Source organism: Glycine max, chromosome 9 (genome assembly GCF_000004515.6).
Source record: "Glycine max cultivar Williams 82 chromosome 9, Glycine_max_v4.0, whole genome shotgun sequence".
Taxonomy (NCBI): domain Eukaryota; kingdom Viridiplantae; phylum Streptophyta; class Magnoliopsida; order Fabales; family Fabaceae; genus Glycine; species Glycine max.
The window spans coordinates 17,481,804-17,504,750 of record NC_038245.2 but is presented as its reverse complement, the minus strand read 5'-3'; the positions used below and the strand labels follow the sequence as shown (position 1 = coordinate 17,504,750).

The window sequence follows — 22,947 nt, the reverse complement described above, 5'->3', positions numbered from 1 at the left end:
ACTCTGATCAATTCCATGAAACATGGAATTTTAAATTAAGTGTTTCAAAGAAACTCTAGAAATTAACGTACAGGTTCTACTTTGGCAATTATGCTTCCTCTATTCACAATTTTCCCAACTTGACTCCTATGCTAATGATCAATTCCATCTTAAAAAGCATTTCAATTGAAATTTAACAATACGAAAGAAAATATAGAAAATGAACAGGACATAAAAAAGCTTACCTTAAGAAGTACATGCAAGAAAATCCAGCTGAATCAAATATAGATCAAGGCACACACTTTGAAGTTCCAACCATCACCCTACCTAAAAACCATTAAATATATGGATCAAATATAGAGGCACACACTTTCAAATTTATGGGTTTATATTTCAAGCATGTGCAGTACAAAAACTACCACCACCTAGATGTAGAAGTAATATTGCACTACCTATAATATGAGTTAGCTATAAAGGAGCTGAGTAGGCAAAGATGTATGTAGAAGATAAACTCAATTTTGGCTTCCAAGCATCTTTAAAATAGATAAATTGCATTAGTATGGGTTAAGATAGACATTTGATGGTTCCAAAGATGAAATCAAACACACAGTCTGCTTGGAACAACAGAGAGAAAGCATGCAAAGTTTGAAATTTGAATTAAAGACAAAGTGAAAGGAAGGGAAATTACAAATTTTTTGGTCAGGAAGTCAACTTTTCTCTTCCTTTTTCATTCCATTTTCTCTTCAACAAAAAAAATCCGTATTTTCTCCACCCAAACCTACCATTAAACTCGCATGTTATAAAATCATATCAACCAAAATCTGAAAACATAAGCCATTACCAACATTTAACCTTACTCAACAAGAATTGCAACACACCATATTGTCTATCATTTTAAAAGGTAGATTGTAAAATTCATGCCGGTAATTCCAAAACAAGTAACCAGGATCATATCCTTTTTTATTTTATTTTTAGTGTACATGATGTGATCATTTAACCTCACATCTTATAAAAATCATATTAAAACCAAAAACCACTCTACCAATATTAAACGCTATTCAACAACAATTGCAACATAACATACACTAATGGTGTTCCATTTTGAGCTCCAACCAATGCCATGTGCTCTATAAGGTCCAATACTCGGTTGCTGCAACAAAAACCATTCAAAGTTATCAATTAAAGGTTTGCATGAACAGAAATTTTTGCACTCTACATACACAAAATGCACACATTAGTGTATCCTCACTCATTGTCATACCACGAAACTAGCTTAACAAAGGAAGCACTTAGTGCAATTCCAACCATGGCATTAAAGATACTTGACCTAGAGAAAAGAAGGTTCAATTTTCATCTGTGCAAAATACAAATGTTTTAAACACAAGAGTAAATGTGTCAACCAAACTGGTTATCTTAGGTTCTATAGCGTCTGACTTTCCAACTAGAAAAGTAATTCAACAAAGCTTTAAAGGTAATATAGCATAATGTAATGTACCTTCAATCACCAACAAAGTCACTAGAGACAACATCCTCGTCTGTGTACCCAAGGATTCCTTTCAGTAGTCCCTCTAAGGCATACGTTCATATTTTTAGTAGCAAATTCATAGAAATGAAGCAAAAGGATAGTACACAATAATCATAACAGAGTGGAGCCAAAAAAGAAAAAACAGCAATAGACATACTTTATTGCTGCTTTAACATCTTCATAGGAAGCATTCTTCTTAAGTCGGCAAGTGAAGTCCACCACAAAAACATTAGGAGTCGGTACACGGAATGCCATCCCAATGAGTTTCCCATTTAGCTAAGGAAGAACTTTCCCAACGTCCTGTGATTTCATAAAACAAACCTAATCTCAAAATAAAAGCACTGAAAATAGTAAGCATAAAATCTGTGTCCATCCATCTTGTACCTTTCCAGCACCAGTTGAACTTGGAATAAAGAAGCAGTAATGCATGCCATAAGAATATGTTAAGAAGATGGACGCATGTTCATCTGGAATACCAAATTTATTCCCATCCCACAACAACTCAACAGGCTTCTCATAAATATATGTCGCAACCTACTCTTCAACGGGATGGCAAGGCAAAATAAGGGTGCGTCTTCCAAAAAAGGAAAACGCGTGGGATCCACCACCAATGTTTATTCGAGGAAAAAGTTAGAAAAAACCAAAAAGGCAGTCTTCGGATTTTGAAAATAAGGGGTTCAAGAGTTGTTTATGCATAGGGAAGGTATTAGCACCCCCCGTGCCCGTCACAAGGGACAACAACCTTTTAATCGAGTGTGAAAAACATGACTTTAATATTATTTAGTTTCCCTTTTATATTTTTATTCTTTTGGGGTCGACAAGGGTGTTGCCCTTGCTCCTACGTATCCTCAGGTGCGATGAGGAATTCAAACCTACATAGTTCTTTAAAGCGAAAAAATTGTGTGTTGAATTGGTTTTAGACTTTTGAAAGATTCATTTTTATTACTGAAAACAAAAAGAGGTTGTTAAGGAATTGGACCTTGAACGATCTTAAGTGGATTTTTTGGAGAGAAATTTAGTTATATGTTGGTTTTATCTCAGTTTTGTTTATTAACTTTCAAGCTCTTTAAAAGATAACTTACGGTGGTAATGATCAGTGAAGATGGAACTTTACAAAAGAAAAGAGATTACCGATGATAGAAGAAGGAGATAAATATTCACAAAACAACAAATGGGACCCCTAAGAGTGCCTAGATCATGTTCAAATCCTTAAAAACAAACACTAACCGGATGATGAACGAAGAACACTGAACGAAGAACAATGTAGTGGTTGATTACAATTGCGATTCGACAGCGCCTCAGCTTCGTTTTCTTTTCTTTCTTCTTTTTTTCCCTTATTTCTCTTAAAATCTCTCAATACTGAATGTTGGAACCCCTTCCTCAGGTCCCCCTTCATGCCTATTTATAGGAAAAAATGGCATTTAGGACCATGGCAACTCGCCTAGGCGAGCTGATGCTTCATCTTGATGTAACTGGCTCGCCCAGGTGAGCTGGTTCCTTCAGCCCTAAGCAATTTGGGGGCCCAGGCGAGCTAGAGGCTAGCTTGGGTGAGCTAGGGTCCAGAAAACTACATGAAAATACCCTGTTGCCCCCTCCCTTTTGGTATTTTTTTGCATCCTTGACCAAAACATCAAACGATATTTCATCTTGTGCAGTAACTGGTGTCGAACAACACAGTTCGGCTAGCAAGAATCAAAGCATCAGTCAATGATAGTCCCCAGAAGAAATTAGGGTCTGACAATATCATTCAGGCTCTTAATCAATTCCCTCAAGGGATCATCGGCAACAACATTATTCGATTTTTGAGCAGGTTCAACCACTTTCTTTGTAGTAATATATGAATCTGATATGCATGGTTAAGGAAAACAATAATTATGTGTTATATTAGTAAATCATTAATATCAATGTAAGATTTTTTTATCATGTGAAACAAAATAAAAATTACCTCATGTGATACAAGTTTCAAGAGATGTGTCGGCCATGCAATGAATGTGTCAAGGGCCTGCCTCACATACTGAATTTTTGATGTCGAGAAGGGGACTTTAGCGTCACTGTAAAAAAAAATTTCAACACTAACCCTAACAACATCATTTGCATAAGCCACGCAGTGTATGGTAGACCCCCCATCATATATTTTTCCCAAGGCCACCAGGTGTGTACAGTTATCACCTTGCACATACAACCTCATAGTAATTGGATTGATAGGAGTAAATTGTTCTTCTCCTGATGGGTTCACAGCAATTTCAACATTGCTCCCCTTTATGCTGACACGTCCACCTAATACCTGCATAATAGTCTGTATCGGGGGTGTGAACTGCGATCCCCTCTATGAAAACTCAATTTTGATGGCCTCTTTCAACTCTTGTTTCATTATCTCTAGACACCATTTGTTTTCTTCTTCAATCTCATTTCTCATTTCTTCCTTTAAGTTTCTAATAATTTAATTCCTCCATTCTTCCTTAAGGCTGCCAATTATCTCATCCAACTGTTGTTGACTGATGGATGTGGACGAGTTGCTGGAGCCACGTCATGCCCATCCATAGTATTGACTTATTGTCACACCAGACCCCGTTGCACGAACACGACCTCCATGCTCTGGTCGACCAATGGCAATGTTGAGCATGTTGTTACGACCATTGGGAACAAAGCTACCTTGTGTCGTCTGTTCTTGTAACAAGTCCTATATCAAGCAACACATACACAAACATCAAATCAAGTTGTTCATATAATTAGGACAAAAAAATGAAATTAAATGTTAATCATTAACTCATAATTTTATCACATATATCTTGTGCAGCTTGAGATGTCATTTTCCTATATCACTTTGTGCGGGCCAACTTCCACTTCACATCACATGCCTCCTCTTGTAATCTCTTCCTTTTCTCGTCTAATAGCTTGTTTTCAATCAAATCATAATCCCCACGAGATAATAGATGAGGGCAGTCATTGTGTTTTTGAATTTCTTGTGCCTTTTTCCTTATTCCCTGTCATGCAACATATATTATTTAAATGTAATGAATTGAAATGAAATATATTTAAATTGAAATATAAATTAAAACACATCCACTTCTAACCTCCCAGTTAGGGGTCTACTGAGTTGCAGCAAATTCCTCCAACGTCTGTGGATGTAGACTATATTTTATAGAAAGGTCTTGTTTATCCTGCCCCTTACTGTTACGATACACAAACTTCATGGTGAGGGTAGACTTGAATTGTCTCCATCTGGTCGCCACCGTCGATAGGACCTTTTTCTTGGCATTCAGTGCCTTTGGGATATCAAATTTGGCCTACACAAAACATTGTTGTGTAACCATTAATGAATGTTAACGTCTACATGTATTCATAAAGTTAAATACACATCCTTGTTAGGTCAACTTACCAAAATGTCATCCCATACTAGGTCCTTCAAAGATTCCGGTACATCTTTCCAATTGCTATGTATAATAGGAATCTTTTCTCGAGCTATGACCCTAAGATAGTTGTGGAACTTATCTTTGTGTGGGCATGATCCTCTACCAGTTTCCGGATCAACGTTAATTGTTGGTTTGGGCTGATCCAATGTTCTCAAAGTTAATCATCATAGTCGTGCCGACTATCTACTCCTCCTAGAAGTAGCCTCCAATTGACCATCTAAATGCAAAGGAGACCTTGGCAGTGTACCTATCACCTTGTCAAAATAAAAAAAAATCATTAATTAACATCGATTACAAAAACCATATGCATAACAACTTGTATATATACCCAAATTCAAAAAATAGGTTACAAATAAAGTAATATCATATACATTACTTTGATACAATGTAGTTATGTAGGAATGTTCTCCCAAAAACCCTCATGATGATCAGTACGATTTGCATGTACATCATCAACGTCGTGTTGTTCATTTATAGAAGGCATTCGTTTTGAAAAAGCAGGTGTCTCACAAATGTCAAGTGTTGGATCATCATTTTGGTGATTAATACCACTTGGTCTTCCTTGTAGAACCATTGACAATCTTGAATCAGATGGATCTTGGACATAAAACACTTGTCTTTCTATTCTGCCATAATGAAAGGTTCATCCATGTAAGCCACCTTATTAAGATCTATTAAAGTAAATCCCAATTGATCTTCATGCACACCAATATTTCCATGAACCCACTTACACTTAAACACAGGCACTCTAAATTCACTGTAATCAAGCTCCTAGATTTGTTCAATGACTCCAAAGTAAGGCTTCAATGCTCGAATCGGGTTGTTGTCTGATGTACTACAAAAGTGATCCAAATCAGCATGAACACTCACCCCACTATTCTGCACACTACTTTTATCATCCCGTGACTTGGTGTAGAAGGAATAATTGTTGATATCAAAACCCTTCCATGTCGGCACATTGAGATTTGGGCCAACAACTAGCAATCTTAATGTTCTCGAAGCACTGCTATCAGTAAAGATTGATTCTCTAAACCAGTTAAAGAAATTTCTATTGTGCTCTTGCAATACTCTCATCATTTTCATTTTTGGGTGACTAACTCTAAGGATTTGTTTGTGAGCTTCTATATACAGAATCACCTTTGATGTGTTGTTTAATACATATAGATGCACTTGTGAGACCTCCTGTCGAGCCATTGTGACAACATTGTATCCTCGTGTACCCTTACCTCCACCTGTCCTGTCATAACGACTTTCAGGAATCCCGACAGATTTAACTGTGTCAATGTACTGCAAACAAAACTCAATACATTCTTCAACAACGTACCTTTCAACAATCGAATGTTCTGGTCAGTATTGATTCTTGGTATAATCCTTTAAGACCTTCATGTACTGCTCAACTGGATATATCCACCATAAAAAATGGGACCACACAACTGAATCTCCCTCACCAAATGAACAATTAAGTGAACCATAATGTCAAAAAATGATGGAGGAAAATACATCTCCAATTGACCAAGGACAACAGCAGCCTGATTCTCCAAATCATCCAATTGTCGAAAATCAATGACTTTTCTAGAGATAGCATTAAAAACAAAGCACAAACAAGTTATTGCAACCCTAACTTTTTCAAGCAAGATACCGTGAATCGCTATAGGCAATAGTTGTTGCATTAACACATGACAATCATGAGACTTCAAGCCAACCAATTTTAGATCATTGACAAATACAAGGCTCTTGATATTTGAAGAGTATCATTGTGGGACTTTTAGACTCCGCAAACACTCACAAAAAATTCTTTTCTCTTTTGTGGACATTGTGTGGCAAGCTAGGGGCAGATACATTCGCCGACCTCAGATGTAATTGCTCTCATTTGCCCATTTCAATCAGGTCTTGACGACACTTCAAACCATCCTTTGTATTGCCTTTAATGTTAAGAAGGGTGTCAATTAAACTATTACAGACATTTTTCTCCACATGCATCATGTCAATACAATGTCTAACATCAAGATCGGACCAATAAGGAAGATCAAAGAATATTGACCTTTTCTTCCATATGTTTGGCTCAGATGATGCTTTCTTTTGGGTCTTCCCAAAGACAATTGCGTTGTCATTCACCCGATCATAAACTTCTTTTCTAGTCAATGGTTTTGGCACAATTTCATTTTCTTGAGTCCCATTAAAAGCTTGCGTCACCTGCATTAGCAAGCAATCGCTTAAACCTTGGTATTATTGGAAGATACCAGCAGACCTTTGTTGGACGACTGATTTTTGTGCTTGCTTCATCAATGCATTCGTCATCCTTAACTTTGTATCGTGGTACCCCACATGTGGGACACTTACGCATTTTTGCAAATTCATTTTTGTACAAAATGCTAGCATTAGAGCATGCATGGATTTTTTGGTACTCCATTCCAACTAGACATAAAATCTTCTTCGCCTAGCTTGTAGTGATTCTTCGACAACGCGTTATCTTCAGGAAGCATCTTTTTGAGTAACACAAGCAATTCGGTGAAGCTCTTGTCAACACCCAAATCGTGCCTTCAAGTTCATTAAAGCTAACACCGATGACAACCTTGTGAAAGCTGTGCACCCCAAATACAAATGCTTCTTTGAATCATTTTGTATTTTGCCATACAAAGGTGCATGTGCTTGTTGAAAATTGTGTTGCCCAAGATTGTGAATCATGTCTTCTATACCATGTCCCATGTCTATATTAATCGGCTTAGCGTCAGAGATAATTGGCATGTCTGGTAGTTCCACATGCCATATCCATTTTGTGTTATTCGAAATGATACCCTCACATATAAGATGAGTTCTTATGTCATTTACTGATTGTTGTCTCCTATTTCCACATTTAACACATGAACAGAAAAATTTCCCATGCAAAGATTCTGCATTACATTTAGTAAATTGCACGAATTCTTCAACACCATTCTCATACTCTTGAGTAATGCGTGATGCTTTCATCCAAAGTTTGATCCATGTTTCTCCTTTGCTGTGACACTTCAGAAAGTCATATGACATGCATGAACACCTCACTTTTTTTTACTAAAGGTGTGGCCCTATCCCATTCAAGAAGACATTTTTTATAGTTGATTCATACATATGGGTTAATTGTCTTTTGTTAAACTTGATGAAATTTTGACAGCATTTCACATTGGTCTCCAAGTACACGACATGAAAGTAGTGCCATGTCATCATCCACCACATTCAAGTATGCACTTGGAGAACAAATTGAAATGCAATATACCAAAATTTTGTTAAATTTTACAAAAGACAATTAACCCGTATGTATGAATCAACTATAAAAAATGAGTCTTCCCAAACTGTCCAAACGAACAATTCAAGATTCAATACATCGATTAATGCAAACTGTCTATTTTAATTATTTTATTGAATCTCAAACGGGAAACTAAGGTTCACTTGCAATGCACCATGATAACTAGTTAAATAAAACAATAGGCATATATGAACAACCACGCATTAATCGCAAATGAAGGACATACAGATGCATACCTAGAAAGATATTCATAAACGACAGTAAGGAGTGCGATTAGGGCAATATTCTTTGTACACAAAACTATCCACTGAAGTACACTGGTCGTTAATGAAAACTTAACTTCCTAAGTCTGAGTTTCAAAACTTGGACCTACAATCAAAACCAATTGTTAAAAATTGAATACTACAAATAAGGCACAGAGTACAATATTTTGTAAAAAAAATAAATTTAGGTGTCTTTGTCAACCAAAAATACAAAAACTGTGTAAATGAGATTTGTTCCAATGAAAGCATCGATCCTAAATGGGATTTGTTCCAATGAAAGCATCGATCCTAAATGGGATTTGTTCCAACTAGATTTTAAAATATTCAACTATGTAATGCTTTGGTGTTGGGATTTGCCTCATTGCCTAAACTAAAATCAACTACTGTATTTTAAATATTTGATTCCAGCTATTAACTACTTTAAGGACAACACTAATTTAACAATCACATTCATTTATGGTATAGGTTGTAGAGGTAAAGTACTTTTCAAGAGGGCATCCCCTAGAGGCTAAGAGGGGCTATAAGTTTTACATAATCGTTAGATTTTTGCACAAACTACTTATTTGACGTCTTTACTTCTTACTGGTAGGAGTTGTAACAAGGTGGCACAAACTTTGGGTTGTGTTACTTTTAATTGTAATTCTCAGCGAAATTGGATTGACAAATCTCCTCATGAAATTACTTGTACTTTTGTTGCTCATGTGGCCTGAACGAATCCTAATAGGCAGACTTTGAGGCTAAGGTTGGGAGGGGTTTTAATGAAATTATATTTTTTTCAAAACTAGTGCAGTGAACCTGGAACTTGAGTCATGGGTTCAGCCCAGTACAAGGTTGACAAATGCATTGGTCAAAATGACTTTAGTCTATGACGAATGAAGGAGAGCCTAAGGTTGAAAAATCAATGGCTAACAAGGATAAGAAAGCAATGCTTGAGAAAGCTTACAGTGCGATTATGTTGAGTGTCAGTGATAAAGTAGTCAAATAAGTCTTCAAATTGATTATGACCAGATCTATAGTAAATCATCTCTATCAACAACCTTTATATTCTTTCAGGATGAATCAAGATAAATGTATACGAGAACAGTTACATTATAAGTCTTTGTTGATTTGGAAAGCATTCATCTTATTATAGATAATGAGGATCAAGCCTTCTTATTGTTGTGTTCTTTACCTAAAACTCATGCACATTATAAGAAAACCTTACTTGTTGGAAGAGACTCTTTATGTGTTAATGAAGTACAGGCTGCTTCGAATTCAAATTAATTGAATGAAAGAAAGAAGAATCATTTACTATTGGTGAAGAATTGACAGCAAGGGTAAGATCATGAAGGAAAACCAATAATCATGATAAAAAAAACGATCTAAGCCACAACAAAAGAACGGTGGAGGTTATATTCCTAACATTAGATACCATCACTGTAAAAAGGAAGGACACATAGGAAGCATTGCCTTGAGAGATACAAGGACAGTATTGAAAGCATGTTAGTCTATATTATATTTGAAACATAATAAAGGAGATGCAGGTTCTATAAAACTGCTTCTTGGTTTCTTTTTTTACAAGATATATATGCCCTTGTATAATTATAATTTAGTTTGGCATCATTCTTTTCTCCCATGAAAAATTTCCTCAAGTCCATCCTTGCTTTCACAAATGGAATTATTCTAGCAAATATAATGACAAGAAAAGAACCAGATAGAATAAGCCTAGTTCATTCACCAATGAAATTGTTCCATGTTAGATTTCTAAACCACATAAAAATTGGTACCTAGTGCTAAATTAACTTAATTTAATACATTGATCAAGGTGAAAACACAACATTAACCAGAAAACAGGAGGTGAAAATATATACTGATATGTTGATATAGAAAGTATGTAAAAACAATTCAATGTGTTAGAGACATGACAAGAAGAAAGAAATTGTTGCAACATCTAGCTGGTCTTGTTTAAAAAAATTTGTGCACGATGTAGCTCATACCAATTATTATATAGGTTAACTTCCAAAAGGCATGACTATCAGTTAAATTGACTATTGTCGTACGTGTTCAGGAGCTTCAGTAATCAGTAGAATACTATGGTTTGAAAAAGTGTTAGATGTACAATATAAGTTGCACGAATACGAGTACAATATCAAATTATCAATCATAAGTATGAGTACAAGATATGAGATCTTTTAAAAAAAATTAAGGGTACAAGTATCACACTTTAATACCTATGGATGACAATCACTATGATATCACAATTTAATCGTTTCAATTTCAATATTTCCTCCTCTATCATCAAAGAAAACAATTGCCCCTAAATCTAGTTCGTCAATAGAAAAAGTAGTAACCTCAAGAATATCAACCTGTCAAATAAATCTTACTCATCTTCAAATGTTTCACATAGAGTTCAACTCATTTAATTTGTATTCACAGAGACTGAGTGACATATTTAGGAGGTCAAGATCAGAGACTAGAGAGTCTCTTGTCATCAATAGACACGACCAGAGACACGAATGCAATAGCACCACAAATGAGAACAGATAATATGAAAGGAAAAACCTTGTTTTTACTAAAAGATAAAGTTTTATTCATTGGACTCTGGGTCATACAAACCCAATACGTACCCATGTGTACCTAAATTAAATACAACAACAACAACAACAACGCCTTATCCCACTAGGTGGGGTCGGCTACATGGATCAACTTCCGCCATAATGTTCTATCAAGTACCATACTTCTATCCAAACCATTAATTTCGAGATCCTTTTTGATAACCTCTCTTATAGTCTTTTTGGGTCTTCCTCTGCCTCAAATTGTTTGTCTTCTCTCCATCTGGTCTACTCTCCTCACTACAGAGTCTACCGGTCTTCTCTCTACATGCCCAAACCACCTAAGTCTATTTTCCACCATCTTCTCTACAATAGGCGCTACTCCAACCCTCTCTCTAATAGCTTCGTTTCTAATTTTATCCTGTCGAGTCTTACCACACATCCACCGCAACATCCTCATCTCCGCTACACCTACTTTATTCTCCTGTTGGCTCTTGACCGCCCAACATTCTGTTCCGTACAAAATCGCCGGTCTTACCGCAGTCCGATAAAACTTTCCCTTTAGCTTGATCGGTACCTTTGCATCACATAACACCCCCGATGCTTTTCTCCATTTCATCCATCCTGCTTGAATGCGATGATTCACATCCCCTTCAATTTCTCCATCATCCTGTATTACAGACCCAAGATATTTAAACCGTGTGACTTGAGGGATAATATGGTCTCCTATTTTTACCTCTGAGTTAGAAACCCTCCTTCTTTTGTTGAACTTACATTCCATATACTCCGATTTGCTTCTGCTTAGGCGAAAGCCATGTGTTTCTAGAGCTCGTCTCCAAGTTTCCAACCTCTCATTCAACTCCTCCCTCGACTCTCCAAGGAGGACTATGTCATCTGCAAAAAGCATGCATCTCGGCGCTATCTCTTGGATTTGTTCCGTGAGGACATCCAGAATTAAGGTAAAAAGGTAGGGGCTAAGGGTTGACCCTTGATGTAAACCAATTGTGATGGGAAAATCGTCTGACTCTCCACCCTGTGTCCTAACACTAGTCGATACCCTATCATACATATCTTGGATAGCTCGAATATATGCAACCCTAACCCCTTTCTTCTCTAGAGCTTTCCACAAAATCTCTCTAGGCACTCTATCATACGCTTTCTCCAAGTCAATAAAAATCAAGTGCAAGTCTTGTTGGGCCATGCGATATTGCTCCATCACCCGCCGTAATAAATAAATCGCTTCCATGGTCGACCTTCCCGGCATGAAACCAAATTGATTCTCAGTAACTTGAGTCTCCTTTCTTAATCTCCGTTCGATCACTCTTTCCCATAATTTCATGGTATGACTCATGAGCTTGATTCCCCTATAATTTGCACAATTTTGTATATCCCCCTTGTTCTTATAGATTGGCACTAACGTGCTTCTCCTCCATTCCTCCGGCATGCGTTTTGACCTCATAATTTCGTTAAAGAGTTCGGTGAGCCACTCAAGACCTCTATCTCCAAGAGTTTTCCACACTTCAATAGGTATGTTGTCTGGCCCCACCGCCTTACCATTACTCATTCTTTTCAACGCTTCATTTACTTCCTGTTTCTGAATCCGACGATAGTACTTATAGTTCCGGTCCTCTTCTCTTGTATCTAGACTGCTAGAGTCATATCCATATCCATCATTAAATAAGTTGTGGAAATACACCTTCCACCTTTCCTTGATATCTTTTTCATGCACTAAGACTTTGCCTTCTTCATCCTTAACACACTTTACTTGATCCAAATCTCTAGTCTTCCTCTCTCTACCCTTAGCAAGCCTATATATAGATCTTTCTCCGTCCCTGGTTCCTAGAGCTTGGTATAGTCCGTCAAAAGCTTGGGCTCTTGCCTCACTCACCGCCTTTTTGGTTTCATTTCTAGCTATCTTATACTTATCCCAAGTTTCAGAATTTCTACACCTAGACCACTCCTTGAAACACTCATTTTTTACTCTAACTTTGCTTTGAACATTTTCATTCCACCACCACGATTCTTTACCCCTAGGTCCAAAACCTCTAGATTCACCCAACGTCTCTTTAGCCACTTTAATAATCTCTTGGGACATCTTGTTCCACATATCATTTGCACTTCCTTGTGATTGTCCACACCAACCCTCCCATATCTTTTGTTGGAAGATTCCTTGTTTCTCACCCTTCAAGTGCCACCATTTGATCCTTGGTGCTACCAGAGGACTTCTTCTCTTTGCCCTATCTCTAATTCTTACATCCATAACCAAAACTCTATGTTGGGTAGTCAAGCTCTCTCCCGGGATAACTTTACAGTTCAAGCAATACTTCCTATCAGACTTCCTGATAAGGAAGAAATCTATCTGAGAACATGTCCCTCCACTTTTGTAAGTGATAAGATGTTCCTCTCTTTTCTTAAACCATGTATTGGCTATAGAAAGATCCAAAGCCTCCGAAAACTCCAAGATGGATTTACCCTCCCCATTCATCTCCCCTAGGCCAAAACCCCCATGCACCCCCTCAAAACCTCTAGCCACGCTACCTACATGTCCATTGAGATCCCCTCCTAGGAAAACTTTCTCTCCTTGGTGTACCTAAATTAAATATCCAAGGTTTTTTTGGAAGATGTTTTTTGTGCATACCCAGTATGTACCCACAAATACCAACAATTTTTTTAAGGAAAAAGTGAATTTTATTCATAGAGGGCATGAAATGTAGGTGATTTCAAGATTTGGGTATTTAAGATAACTATAATCATACCTAATAAATAACTAGATAAATTGAAGGCTCTAACTAAAAAAGAAATCCCAGGGCTTATTCCCTTTTCAAGGTCTTGTAGCCAGATTGATCCAATCATCTATATCTTGTTTCGTCCCTTTGGCTCTCTTGCTTAGTATCCCAGTCCAAGATCTTATTGAAAGATAAAGCCACAACTTATTCAAATTCAATAGCAAAGGATATTCACCCTGCTACTCCATCTTCTCTCTTTCACTCCTTCAAGGCCTCTTTCAAGCTAACAAGATAAATGGGTATTATAACTCTAACCATAACTAGTAATTATTTTTAAAATATGGATATATAACTTGTTTTGAATACACTAGTTATATAGTCAATTATGTAACAAGTTATATCTAAAACCAATTACATAACTAGTTATATCTAAGGAATATTGTTGATTCAAATAACTTCCCAATCAGCTGCCTCGACAACAATGGCTAATCAAAGACGGATTTGACCCAACAAGCAAGAAGAACAGAGTATAAATCAAGCACACCAACAGGAACAAGAACATAGTGCTATCCAAAATCATAATGTTACCTGTCCAGGGAATGAACAGTAAGAGCTTCAGCTAAGAATGAACAGAGTATAAATCGCAACACTAATTGCACGTTTGCAGACCTAGGGCAGAAATACCATGAATTAGTTCAAAATACGAAATGGGAGTACATAAAACAAGCCCATTCAAATGGTGTATTCAGCCCCCAGCATTTCATAACCCATAGAACCCCATAAAGCTTTAAAATTAGAGCCGATAAAGAGACCCTAAAAACAAACCTTCAACATTCACCCTGAACCAAATGGCGGCACAGGACGTTGTTTGACAACCCGATGTTGGAAGAAAGGTATATGACAGCAAGTGAGTGTTGGAGACGTGAGGTCAGTTCAGGAAGGAATGGAAGTTTGTGAATGTATGTGTTAGCTACGACAAGGACGACGTTGTCTTGAATGACTTGAGGCACGCGCGATTTCATTAAATTTAATTGGATTTGAATTCCACAACGGTGTTAGTAAAAACCCATCATGGATTTATCATTTCTATGACGATCATTCTAAGCACCATTGTTGTATGATCCATTTCACGATGGGTTTTGTTCCACCGTCATTGTTTACAAAATGATAATTACAAAAATGTCACCGCCTATTATTCTAAAGCGATTTCTAGTGACCGACGTCATATGTGTGTCATAGAAGCCTCTTTTTCTAGTAGTGAAGACACTAGATTTCAGAGGGTACATGTTTGTATCATCATTGACCTAGTTTTTTAAGCTAGTTATGCTTAATTGGATATTATGTGTTCTACTTATGTCTTTTGTTATACTTTGAGCATGATTTTAGATGAATCTCATTCCGTGTCGAGTTTGTTGTCCTTGAGATGAAATAGTTTTGAGCATGTTGTAATGTTTAACAAGAGTTTATGGTGTTAGCTTTCAAGGACTTGGTTATAAAATATTTGGTTTATCATGTTTTTAGTCCCCTAAATTTTTAAAGATTTTTGTTTTTAGTCCATAAATTTTTTATTGTTGTTTTTAGTCCTTTAATTTTTTCTCTTTTTACTTTTAGTCTTTTTAATGGACTAAATATAAGAAGAAAAAAAAATAAAATAATAAAAAACTAATAAAAAGGTTCAGAGATTCTAAAAAAATTAAGGAATAAAAAGATAATAAGCACTAAAATTTTAATATTACGAATTCATTAAAAGTTCTTAAACTCTAATGATCTAATTAAAAATTGAATGAAATTATAAGAACATATATAAGGTAAACATATATAACGATTCTAACACTATAAGAATAAATAGTGTAACGTCGTATTATCTAGCACAAGTATAAAGGTGTTTCTTTACTTTCAACCTCACGTACCCTAAACATTTTCTAGATTTTGCCCTGTGATAGCTAGGGTCTGGTTGGGCCGCACAAGGGTAAGGGAGTAAGTCCCACTCTATTTACAATTGCTGTACAAAGATGATGACTTTACAATGTAATTAAACTAAAGTTAAGAAATATGCGAGACATCGACAAATACAAAACATCGGAAAGGCGTGTGTACTTATTTGCTTAAAATACAAAAAGGAAATAGAATCATTAGAGCCAGCGGTTAATTAACTAATCCCATAAAAACCATTTAACAACTCATTTTTCGTTTGGCATATAGTACCTATACCATCATCTTATGTTCAGGTCTGTGAGTATACTCAAAATCAATGTGCACAAAGGCTCTTTCAACTTCAGAAAGGTGCTCCAATTTCTCCTGCAATGTCTCACCAATGTTGTGTGCTTGATTGAGTGGCATATCTTCCGGCAACACAATATCTACTTCAACAAAGTAATGAGTACCAAACGTGTATGCTCTCACAGTGTCTATGTGCTTAACCTCTTCATGGTGATTCCATATCAGATATGTCAACTTTGCTAGAAATTCAGGTGGCGCTGTCCTTCCAATAAGAGACCATACATTCTCAATCACTGTCTTGGCCCATGTATTAATAGTGTACACTGCTATCTGGATTCGACATTCGAGATATCATTGTCAGTAGTGTTGGAATAAAATTTTAGTAATTAAGGAAATATTTAAGAATGAGAGTGATTAAAAAATTTTAGAGAAAAAAAATATTTGTATAAATGATCACTTCTTGATTTGTGACTTTGATTTGACTTCTTGCAAATTCTAAGACATTTTTCTTATCTATACTGGTGATTCCTCCCAAATCAATGGTTAAGATTTGTCAACACACTTAATCTAATAGTTATAAATGATTCTCAATAACTTTTTTTATAAATGTAAAGTTACTCATATTCTAGAATATTTAATAAACTAAATTATTTTCTAAGAAGATTTTTCTAAAACATGCTTCTAGAATTTTAACTTAACATGTCTTATACAGTCTTCTAAAACTTAGATTTTTTTTAAAAAAAAAATAAGACCCTAAATTAAATTTATATTTCAACTCGTAAATCAATCATGAGTTTGTTTATTTCATATATGTAGTAACAGAATATTCATATAACACAGGAATAACCATTCGAGTTTTAAGTTATAAGAAATGATTTGTGTAAATGACCCTTGTAGAATCATGGCAAGTCAAGTAATATACAAACTAGTACAAAATGTAAACCGTGAGCACCCAAGAAAAAAAAATGGGAATGGATTGTCTGACGTTAAAATTTAATGTCAAATTTTTAGAGTCTTTGTGTCTTTAATCTCTTCATAAAGTACTTGTAAAATTTTAGTTGGTCATGGTGAAAATGTGTTTTTATCACATTCACAAATTTTGATGAGGCACTAGCTACTTGTTTAACATGTATGAGCAATGAGGTAGACTCAAAATTTTCATATGATATAACAGTGAAATTTGATCATGAGAATGCCCATTTTTCAAAGATGGGAAATAAAATTAAAAAAATAGTATGTAGCGGTTGTTATGAACTCACAATAATAGCTCCCATTGGATCAATCCACCAAGAGTACTTGACAGCAAGCATAGCAGCAACTAATCCAACTGAATTGGTAATAACATCAAAAAAATGATCTTGTGCGTAAGCTCTGATAATTTCGTTCTTAAACCTTCGACAGTAGACCATGAGAATGAACTTCACTACAGTAACAGATGCCATAATCCCGATCACCCATTTCAACTCATGGGGATCCATTTCAGGCTTAGACTATAAAATAAAGAATGATACAAGAAATTGAAAAAGGTGGACTAGTAAGGTTCACAAAATCTATAAAGCATAACATCCCTTAACTTTGCTACACTTAACACATCACATAAATGACTAAAGAAAAAAAAATTCAAACTTCATATATCCACTCCTACAATAACTGGATCCTGAATTTTGTAAATTTAACTCAAAGGAAATTCATCACATTTAAAAATGAAACAAATGCCTGATCTCAATTACCTTTGAAATAAGTTGTCGGCCAGACTCAATCAAAATCTGCAATCCCAATGTTGCCATCACTGATGCAAAAACAATGATACCCTGCATTGGAAGTCCTGATCAATATGTATGTCTCTTAACAATGAAATGACTATTTTGAAGAAACATATCCAATTGTTATTTCCACTCATTACATTTGGAAGCCATTGCTAGAATTTACCAAAATTAAGTCGCATAATGTTCACCTTACACTCTTTAGAGGTTATAATTAAGACTAGGATAAAATATGTTTTAATTTGATACTATCTAAAATATTTTGAGATATTACTTTTAGTCTTTATAAAATTGTAATACATTCTTAATGACTATATTTTAACATTAACACGTACTTTTAGTCTTGATAGGGGTCTAAAACCATGACACTACTTTTGGTAAATGTATAGATTAAAAATGATTTAAATTTTATATAAAATTAAATTAAATTTTGAATATTTGAAAGGACTGAAATCATATTTTACTCTCTAAAACTAACTTAATTACCACTGGTTGCATCCGTTTCTTTCCAATGGGGTAGTGATACTGGTTTGGATTTCTCATGGCATAAGCAGTGAACCACAATATGAACCCTGACAAGAGATCCAAGAGAGAATCCATAGTGGAAGCAATGACTGCTAATGATCTGCTCTCAATGGAAGTATAAACCTTTGCTGCAAATAGCACCAAGTTAGCTGCATTTGACACATTAACTGCCAGGCTCTCACTTCTTGCTAATTGCTTCATTTCATCCTGAGAAACATAGTGCTGATCAGTTATTTAAATATTACTCCTTAAAAATTTAAAGAAACTTTTATTTATTGATATATGATAAAGAACAATGATACATACACCACTCCACAATGTCATACATCCTTAACACACCTAACAGAACATTTATTATTATTATTATTATTATTATTATTATTATTATTATTATTATTATTATTATTGTTAAATAATAAAATAATATATTTTATGTCACTTCTATTTTACTGTTTAAGAGTGTTTGTCAATCTTTTTCCTATAATAAAATGAAAATCCCAAGCAATTACTTATAATTATTTGTCTAAAATTATTAAGTTAAAATGATTTAATTTAGTTGGTTAAAAAAAATACACGAGTTATTGTAAATCTTTTGTATTTAATTCTCATGGATAAAAAATAAAGAACATAATAATTTTACTGTTTTTTTTTTGGTGAAATCTAAGGAATTCACTGTGATTATGGCAATTTAATCATGTTGTTATATGATTTGTTTATACTATGGTATGGTAAGTTACATGTATGAACAATGATAAGTAAATCAAGGTGAATGAATAATCAACCTCAGTGAGACTTCCTGGAAAACAACCAGTTTCAGTCATTGTATCCATGTCATTATACCCTTCAAGGAGCCTCTCTTGTTTCTTGTAGTATTCTGCAACCTTGCGTTGCTTCTCTGAAATAAAAAATTAATTAGAAAGTTACATGGAAGAAAACCACTTCAGCAACAAGATTGATTTATAGAGGCATAGAGCCACGCATTTTACAAAACAAAACATATTGAATAGCAATTTTAGGAAGTAGAACAACACGCATTGCAGAAATAAACCAGTTTAGAAGTTACCCAAAAGTACTATCTCGCATTTATGCAATTAATTTATAAATTAAGCATCATGAAAATGTTAATGACAAATTTTTGGTTCTAATTTCTCTAATTGTTCATACACATTTTCTTTTTAGAATTGAAGATAAATATGATTTAGATTTTACAACTCACATATCATATTCAACCAACTGAATTAGATCTCTATGATTTAGGTAAATTTCGAATGTATTAAATTTTTTTTGTTGATAGGATAAATATCTTAAATTAATACCCAAAAAAGTCAAGATTATTAAAATCACCTACCATAATGTATTTTAAGAGAGGCCAGTGTTTTTCTTTTCTTTTTTTTTTTTAAAATCCACTTTATGTTTCTTGTTCTTAAATTGGGTGTTTCTATATTTATCCACAGTTTGATGGCATGTTGAAACCCACTTTTATCAAGTCACGCGCTTGCTATAAACAAAAATTGTAATATTCTGGAGGATCAAAAACAAAATTTATTCTATAAGGACTCTAAACATAAGACCAATATAGTTGCAAGGACTAAAAAAGGTTGGCAATAAAAACAGCTGAATTGCTGAAAAAAAATTGCAAGAACGAGGAGCAAAAATTACTATATTTCTATATACATCAAAATATTTAAACCCTCTTTGAGAAATTAATCATAAATTGTACATGAAACTGTAGACAGTCTCAGTATTTGTTAAATCAACATCCTTTTGCATGTATATACTTCAAAAAACATTAATCGGCATTAAATTTTCATAATTAAAAAAAATAGTTTGGGGGCAAATACACTCATCTATCTGCATACTTTTGTGCAAGAATTTTATATATCTGATAAGTTTGATACAAGAAACTTCAATAACAAATTCATGACGCGTGTTCAGACCCACATTTTTAACCCAAAAGACATGAGGCATCTCGTCCATATCTTTTACACATGCAATTATCAATAAAACCTTCTCATATCCTTTTGAATAAAACACATAAATAACATAATTCATACACAGTTGCGTCATGGAATCACTTTAGAACCCAACTTTTCTAAAAAGAAGATAAAAGAACCCCACCAACACAATCGTAAAAGGATGAAAATAAAATCTTAATTTATATGCCAAGATTCCCTCCGTCAGTACAAAACAATAGAACAACACCTAATTCAACAAAATTAAACCGACCCATTACTCTATAAAGATGATGAGTTGGACAATTATCGATATAAAAGCTAATTGTAAAATTTTAGTAATTTTTTAAAATATGAATATCATATTGTATGTTTCAATAAAATAACGAGGTAATAGATTAGTTGGTTTTTGAATTGCATAAATATTTTAAAATTAATATATTTAATAAGAAGTTTCAACACAATGGTTAGATTGATAAAGTTTAACTTTTATAAGAAGTTTATTAAATATGGTATTTTATTTTACCAAACTTTAATGACTATTGTCATTTGCTCCTTTCAATAGAGAAAAAGTAATAATAAATTTATATCTTTATAAATAAAAATAATTTACTATTATAATTTTATTAATATTTGAAAAACAAATTTCAAAATTGATATTATTATAAAAATTATATCTTATCCTTCTAAACTCTCCTATATTTCACCCAGACTAAATTAAAATGCAAGACTTTTTTTAACGAGAAAATATTTACCAATTTTAGTTTAAAATTGAACTTCTTTTAAACTTAAATTTTCATTTTAGATGAGAGGGAATGAAAGGTTACTATATACACCTTATTTTTAATTAATTTTAATTACTTTTTTTATAAATTACATCATTTTTTATTTGATTGAAAATTCTATTAAGAAAAAACAATATACATATTTTTTTTTTGCTCAATAATATATATAACTAAAAATTCACGCCAAAAGTATTTTCTAATTGGTTAATTTACAATATAAATATTTCAGCGTGAGAGCTAGCCTATTAAGCTCTTCGTTTTAACGTATGTAGTACAATTACAACTTTCTCTTTTTAAGTAAAACTAAATTTATTAGGTCAAGCACTGTCTCAATCACCATGAAAAGAAAACTAGCTAGGGAGAGATGAAGAGAGAGAAAAATGTTTCACTTGGTTTCCGTAGAAGGTCACGGAAAGTGAAGTAACTAGGGAGGTGTTGATGATGATGATCATGGCTATGACTTAAGCGTGGCAACTGAAACTCCTTCACGTTGAGTCTCCATGACAATGACGACGACGAGTCTCCGGCAACATTCTCCGTCATGAACTGTTCCCTTCTGCCAGTCTCGGCGGTGGCGCCGTGGTGTCCCCTACCACTCTCCGACATCACTATTTTCAGGGTTTTTTTTTTTTTTTTTCAGTTTTGTTATATCATATTCATATGTAAGCTGAGTAACGGCCTTTCCTTGTTATATAGGGAAATTCACGAGTGGGGGAAATATATAATGTGCCTCTCTTTTAGAAAGGTTCAAGTGGGTCTTACACGTGGCATCATTTAATTAGTTGATTTTAGATGTTGGACAGGAAGATTTGCTCAAAAAGTTGAATGATTGCAAAAAAGAATGTGGACTACAACTGTACAATGCATGTACGTGAAAAAATAATACTAACTGGGAGTAGGTATATATATTTAGCCGGAGGATTATTTATGATAAAATTTATTAACTCATGTTAATGAATGTGGAATCAATTATATCTCCTCTTCTTTTTACAGCATCAATTAATTATGAGTGAATTTATTTTTTAAAATAAATGCGTTTTTAATAAATAAGTAATTTTTTATTTTTCTAATTTATTTGTTTAAACTGTTTATTTAAAATAAGCAATTTCTATTTTTTAAAATTATTTCTTTTGAGTTTAAGTAAACTCACTCAATATTTACTTAAAAAGAAGATTCCTCTAAGAATTTTTATCACCATACGTCAGTACTTTATCTTATTTTTTTAAAATATTTTTTATGTTGATCTTTTTAAATTTTAATAAATTCTTCACTGATATTTTAAAACTATTCCAGAAGTTAACTTTTATCTTATGGAATAACCTTTTAGTAAGCCTAAAATTCACTTTTAAAATGATCATTTCAAATTTATTTTTTCTCAACAGAAGTCTCTCCTTTCACTAGAAACCCAAAACACATTCAAACCCATACATGGTGACACACAAAGGAAGGAGGGAGAAGGTGGTGGAATGACGTTGTGAGGAGGGTGCAAGGGTTTGCGCAATGGAGGACGAGGTCGCTTTCGTCGTGGGAGGGTGAAGGAGGTGGTGCAATGTGGAGGATGAGGTCATAGTTGTCACGGGTGAAGGAGGTGCCATAACAAGTCTTAGGACTGTGATTAGTATGGACGAGGTGTTTTGGAAATTTAGTCTTTTCAAACATTTTTGGGAGGTGTAGGATACAATATGGGAGGTGCAAGATTTAAATCTCGTGTTTAAGTATACGGGTCACCCGTGAAGCTGAATTAAACCAAACTAATCCAAACAATTTGTGTTGGGCATTTAGTGTGCTTGGATCACATCCAACCTAGCCCATTCAATCTCGTTGACTTTTGGGTCAAGTCACAAGTTTTTATTTCTAAACATGTTCACCCGACCAGGGGGACCAAATGTTACAATTAGAAACTAGGAGAATGAAAATTGTGGATTTGCAAAACTACGAGGACCAAAATTGCAATTAAGCTTTAATATTAAAGTTTACATATATTT

At 34.3% G+C, this 22,947-nt stretch overlaps 1 protein-coding gene and 1 long non-coding RNA gene across 4 annotated transcripts; both read right to left on the bottom strand.

Annotated features, from left to right (window-relative positions):
• Positions 1–223: 223 nt before the first annotated feature.
• LOC121172741 (uncharacterized) lies at positions 224–14,694 on the bottom strand. 2 transcript variants are annotated; one of them, XR_005886269.1, is made up of 12 exons: positions 14,543–14,694; positions 14,306–14,386; positions 8,434–8,566; positions 4,884–5,171; positions 4,579–4,791; positions 4,287–4,488; positions 3,450–4,184; positions 2,732–3,347; positions 1,662–1,804; positions 1,475–1,547; positions 1,064–1,129; positions 224–306 (listed from the first exon to the last, which is right to left on the bottom strand). It is a non-coding gene; the product is annotated as an uncharacterized lncRNA (long non-coding RNA). The 2 variants fall into 2 exon arrangements; XR_005886270.1 differs by having other exon boundaries at positions 249–306; positions 668–1,129.
• Positions 14,695–15,553: 859 nt separating this feature from the next.
• LOC100811575 (metal tolerance protein 9) lies at positions 15,554–21,663 on the bottom strand. 2 transcript variants are annotated; one of them, XM_003533846.5, is made up of 6 exons: positions 21,352–21,661; positions 19,008–19,120; positions 18,187–18,432; positions 17,668–17,748; positions 17,197–17,427; positions 15,554–16,267 (listed from the first exon to the last, which is right to left on the bottom strand). In XM_003533846.5, the coding sequence occupies exons 1-6, from the start codon at positions 21,566–21,568 to the stop codon at positions 15,923–15,925; spliced, it is 1,233 nt and encodes a 410-aa protein (XP_003533894.1). In that variant the 5' UTR covers positions 21,569–21,661; the 3' UTR covers positions 15,554–15,922. The 2 variants fall into 2 exon arrangements, with proteins under 2 accessions (XP_003533894.1, XP_006587156.1); XM_006587093.4 differs by lacking the exon at positions 17,197–17,427 and having other exon boundaries at positions 21,352–21,663.
• Positions 21,664–22,947: the final 1,284 nt, after the last annotated feature.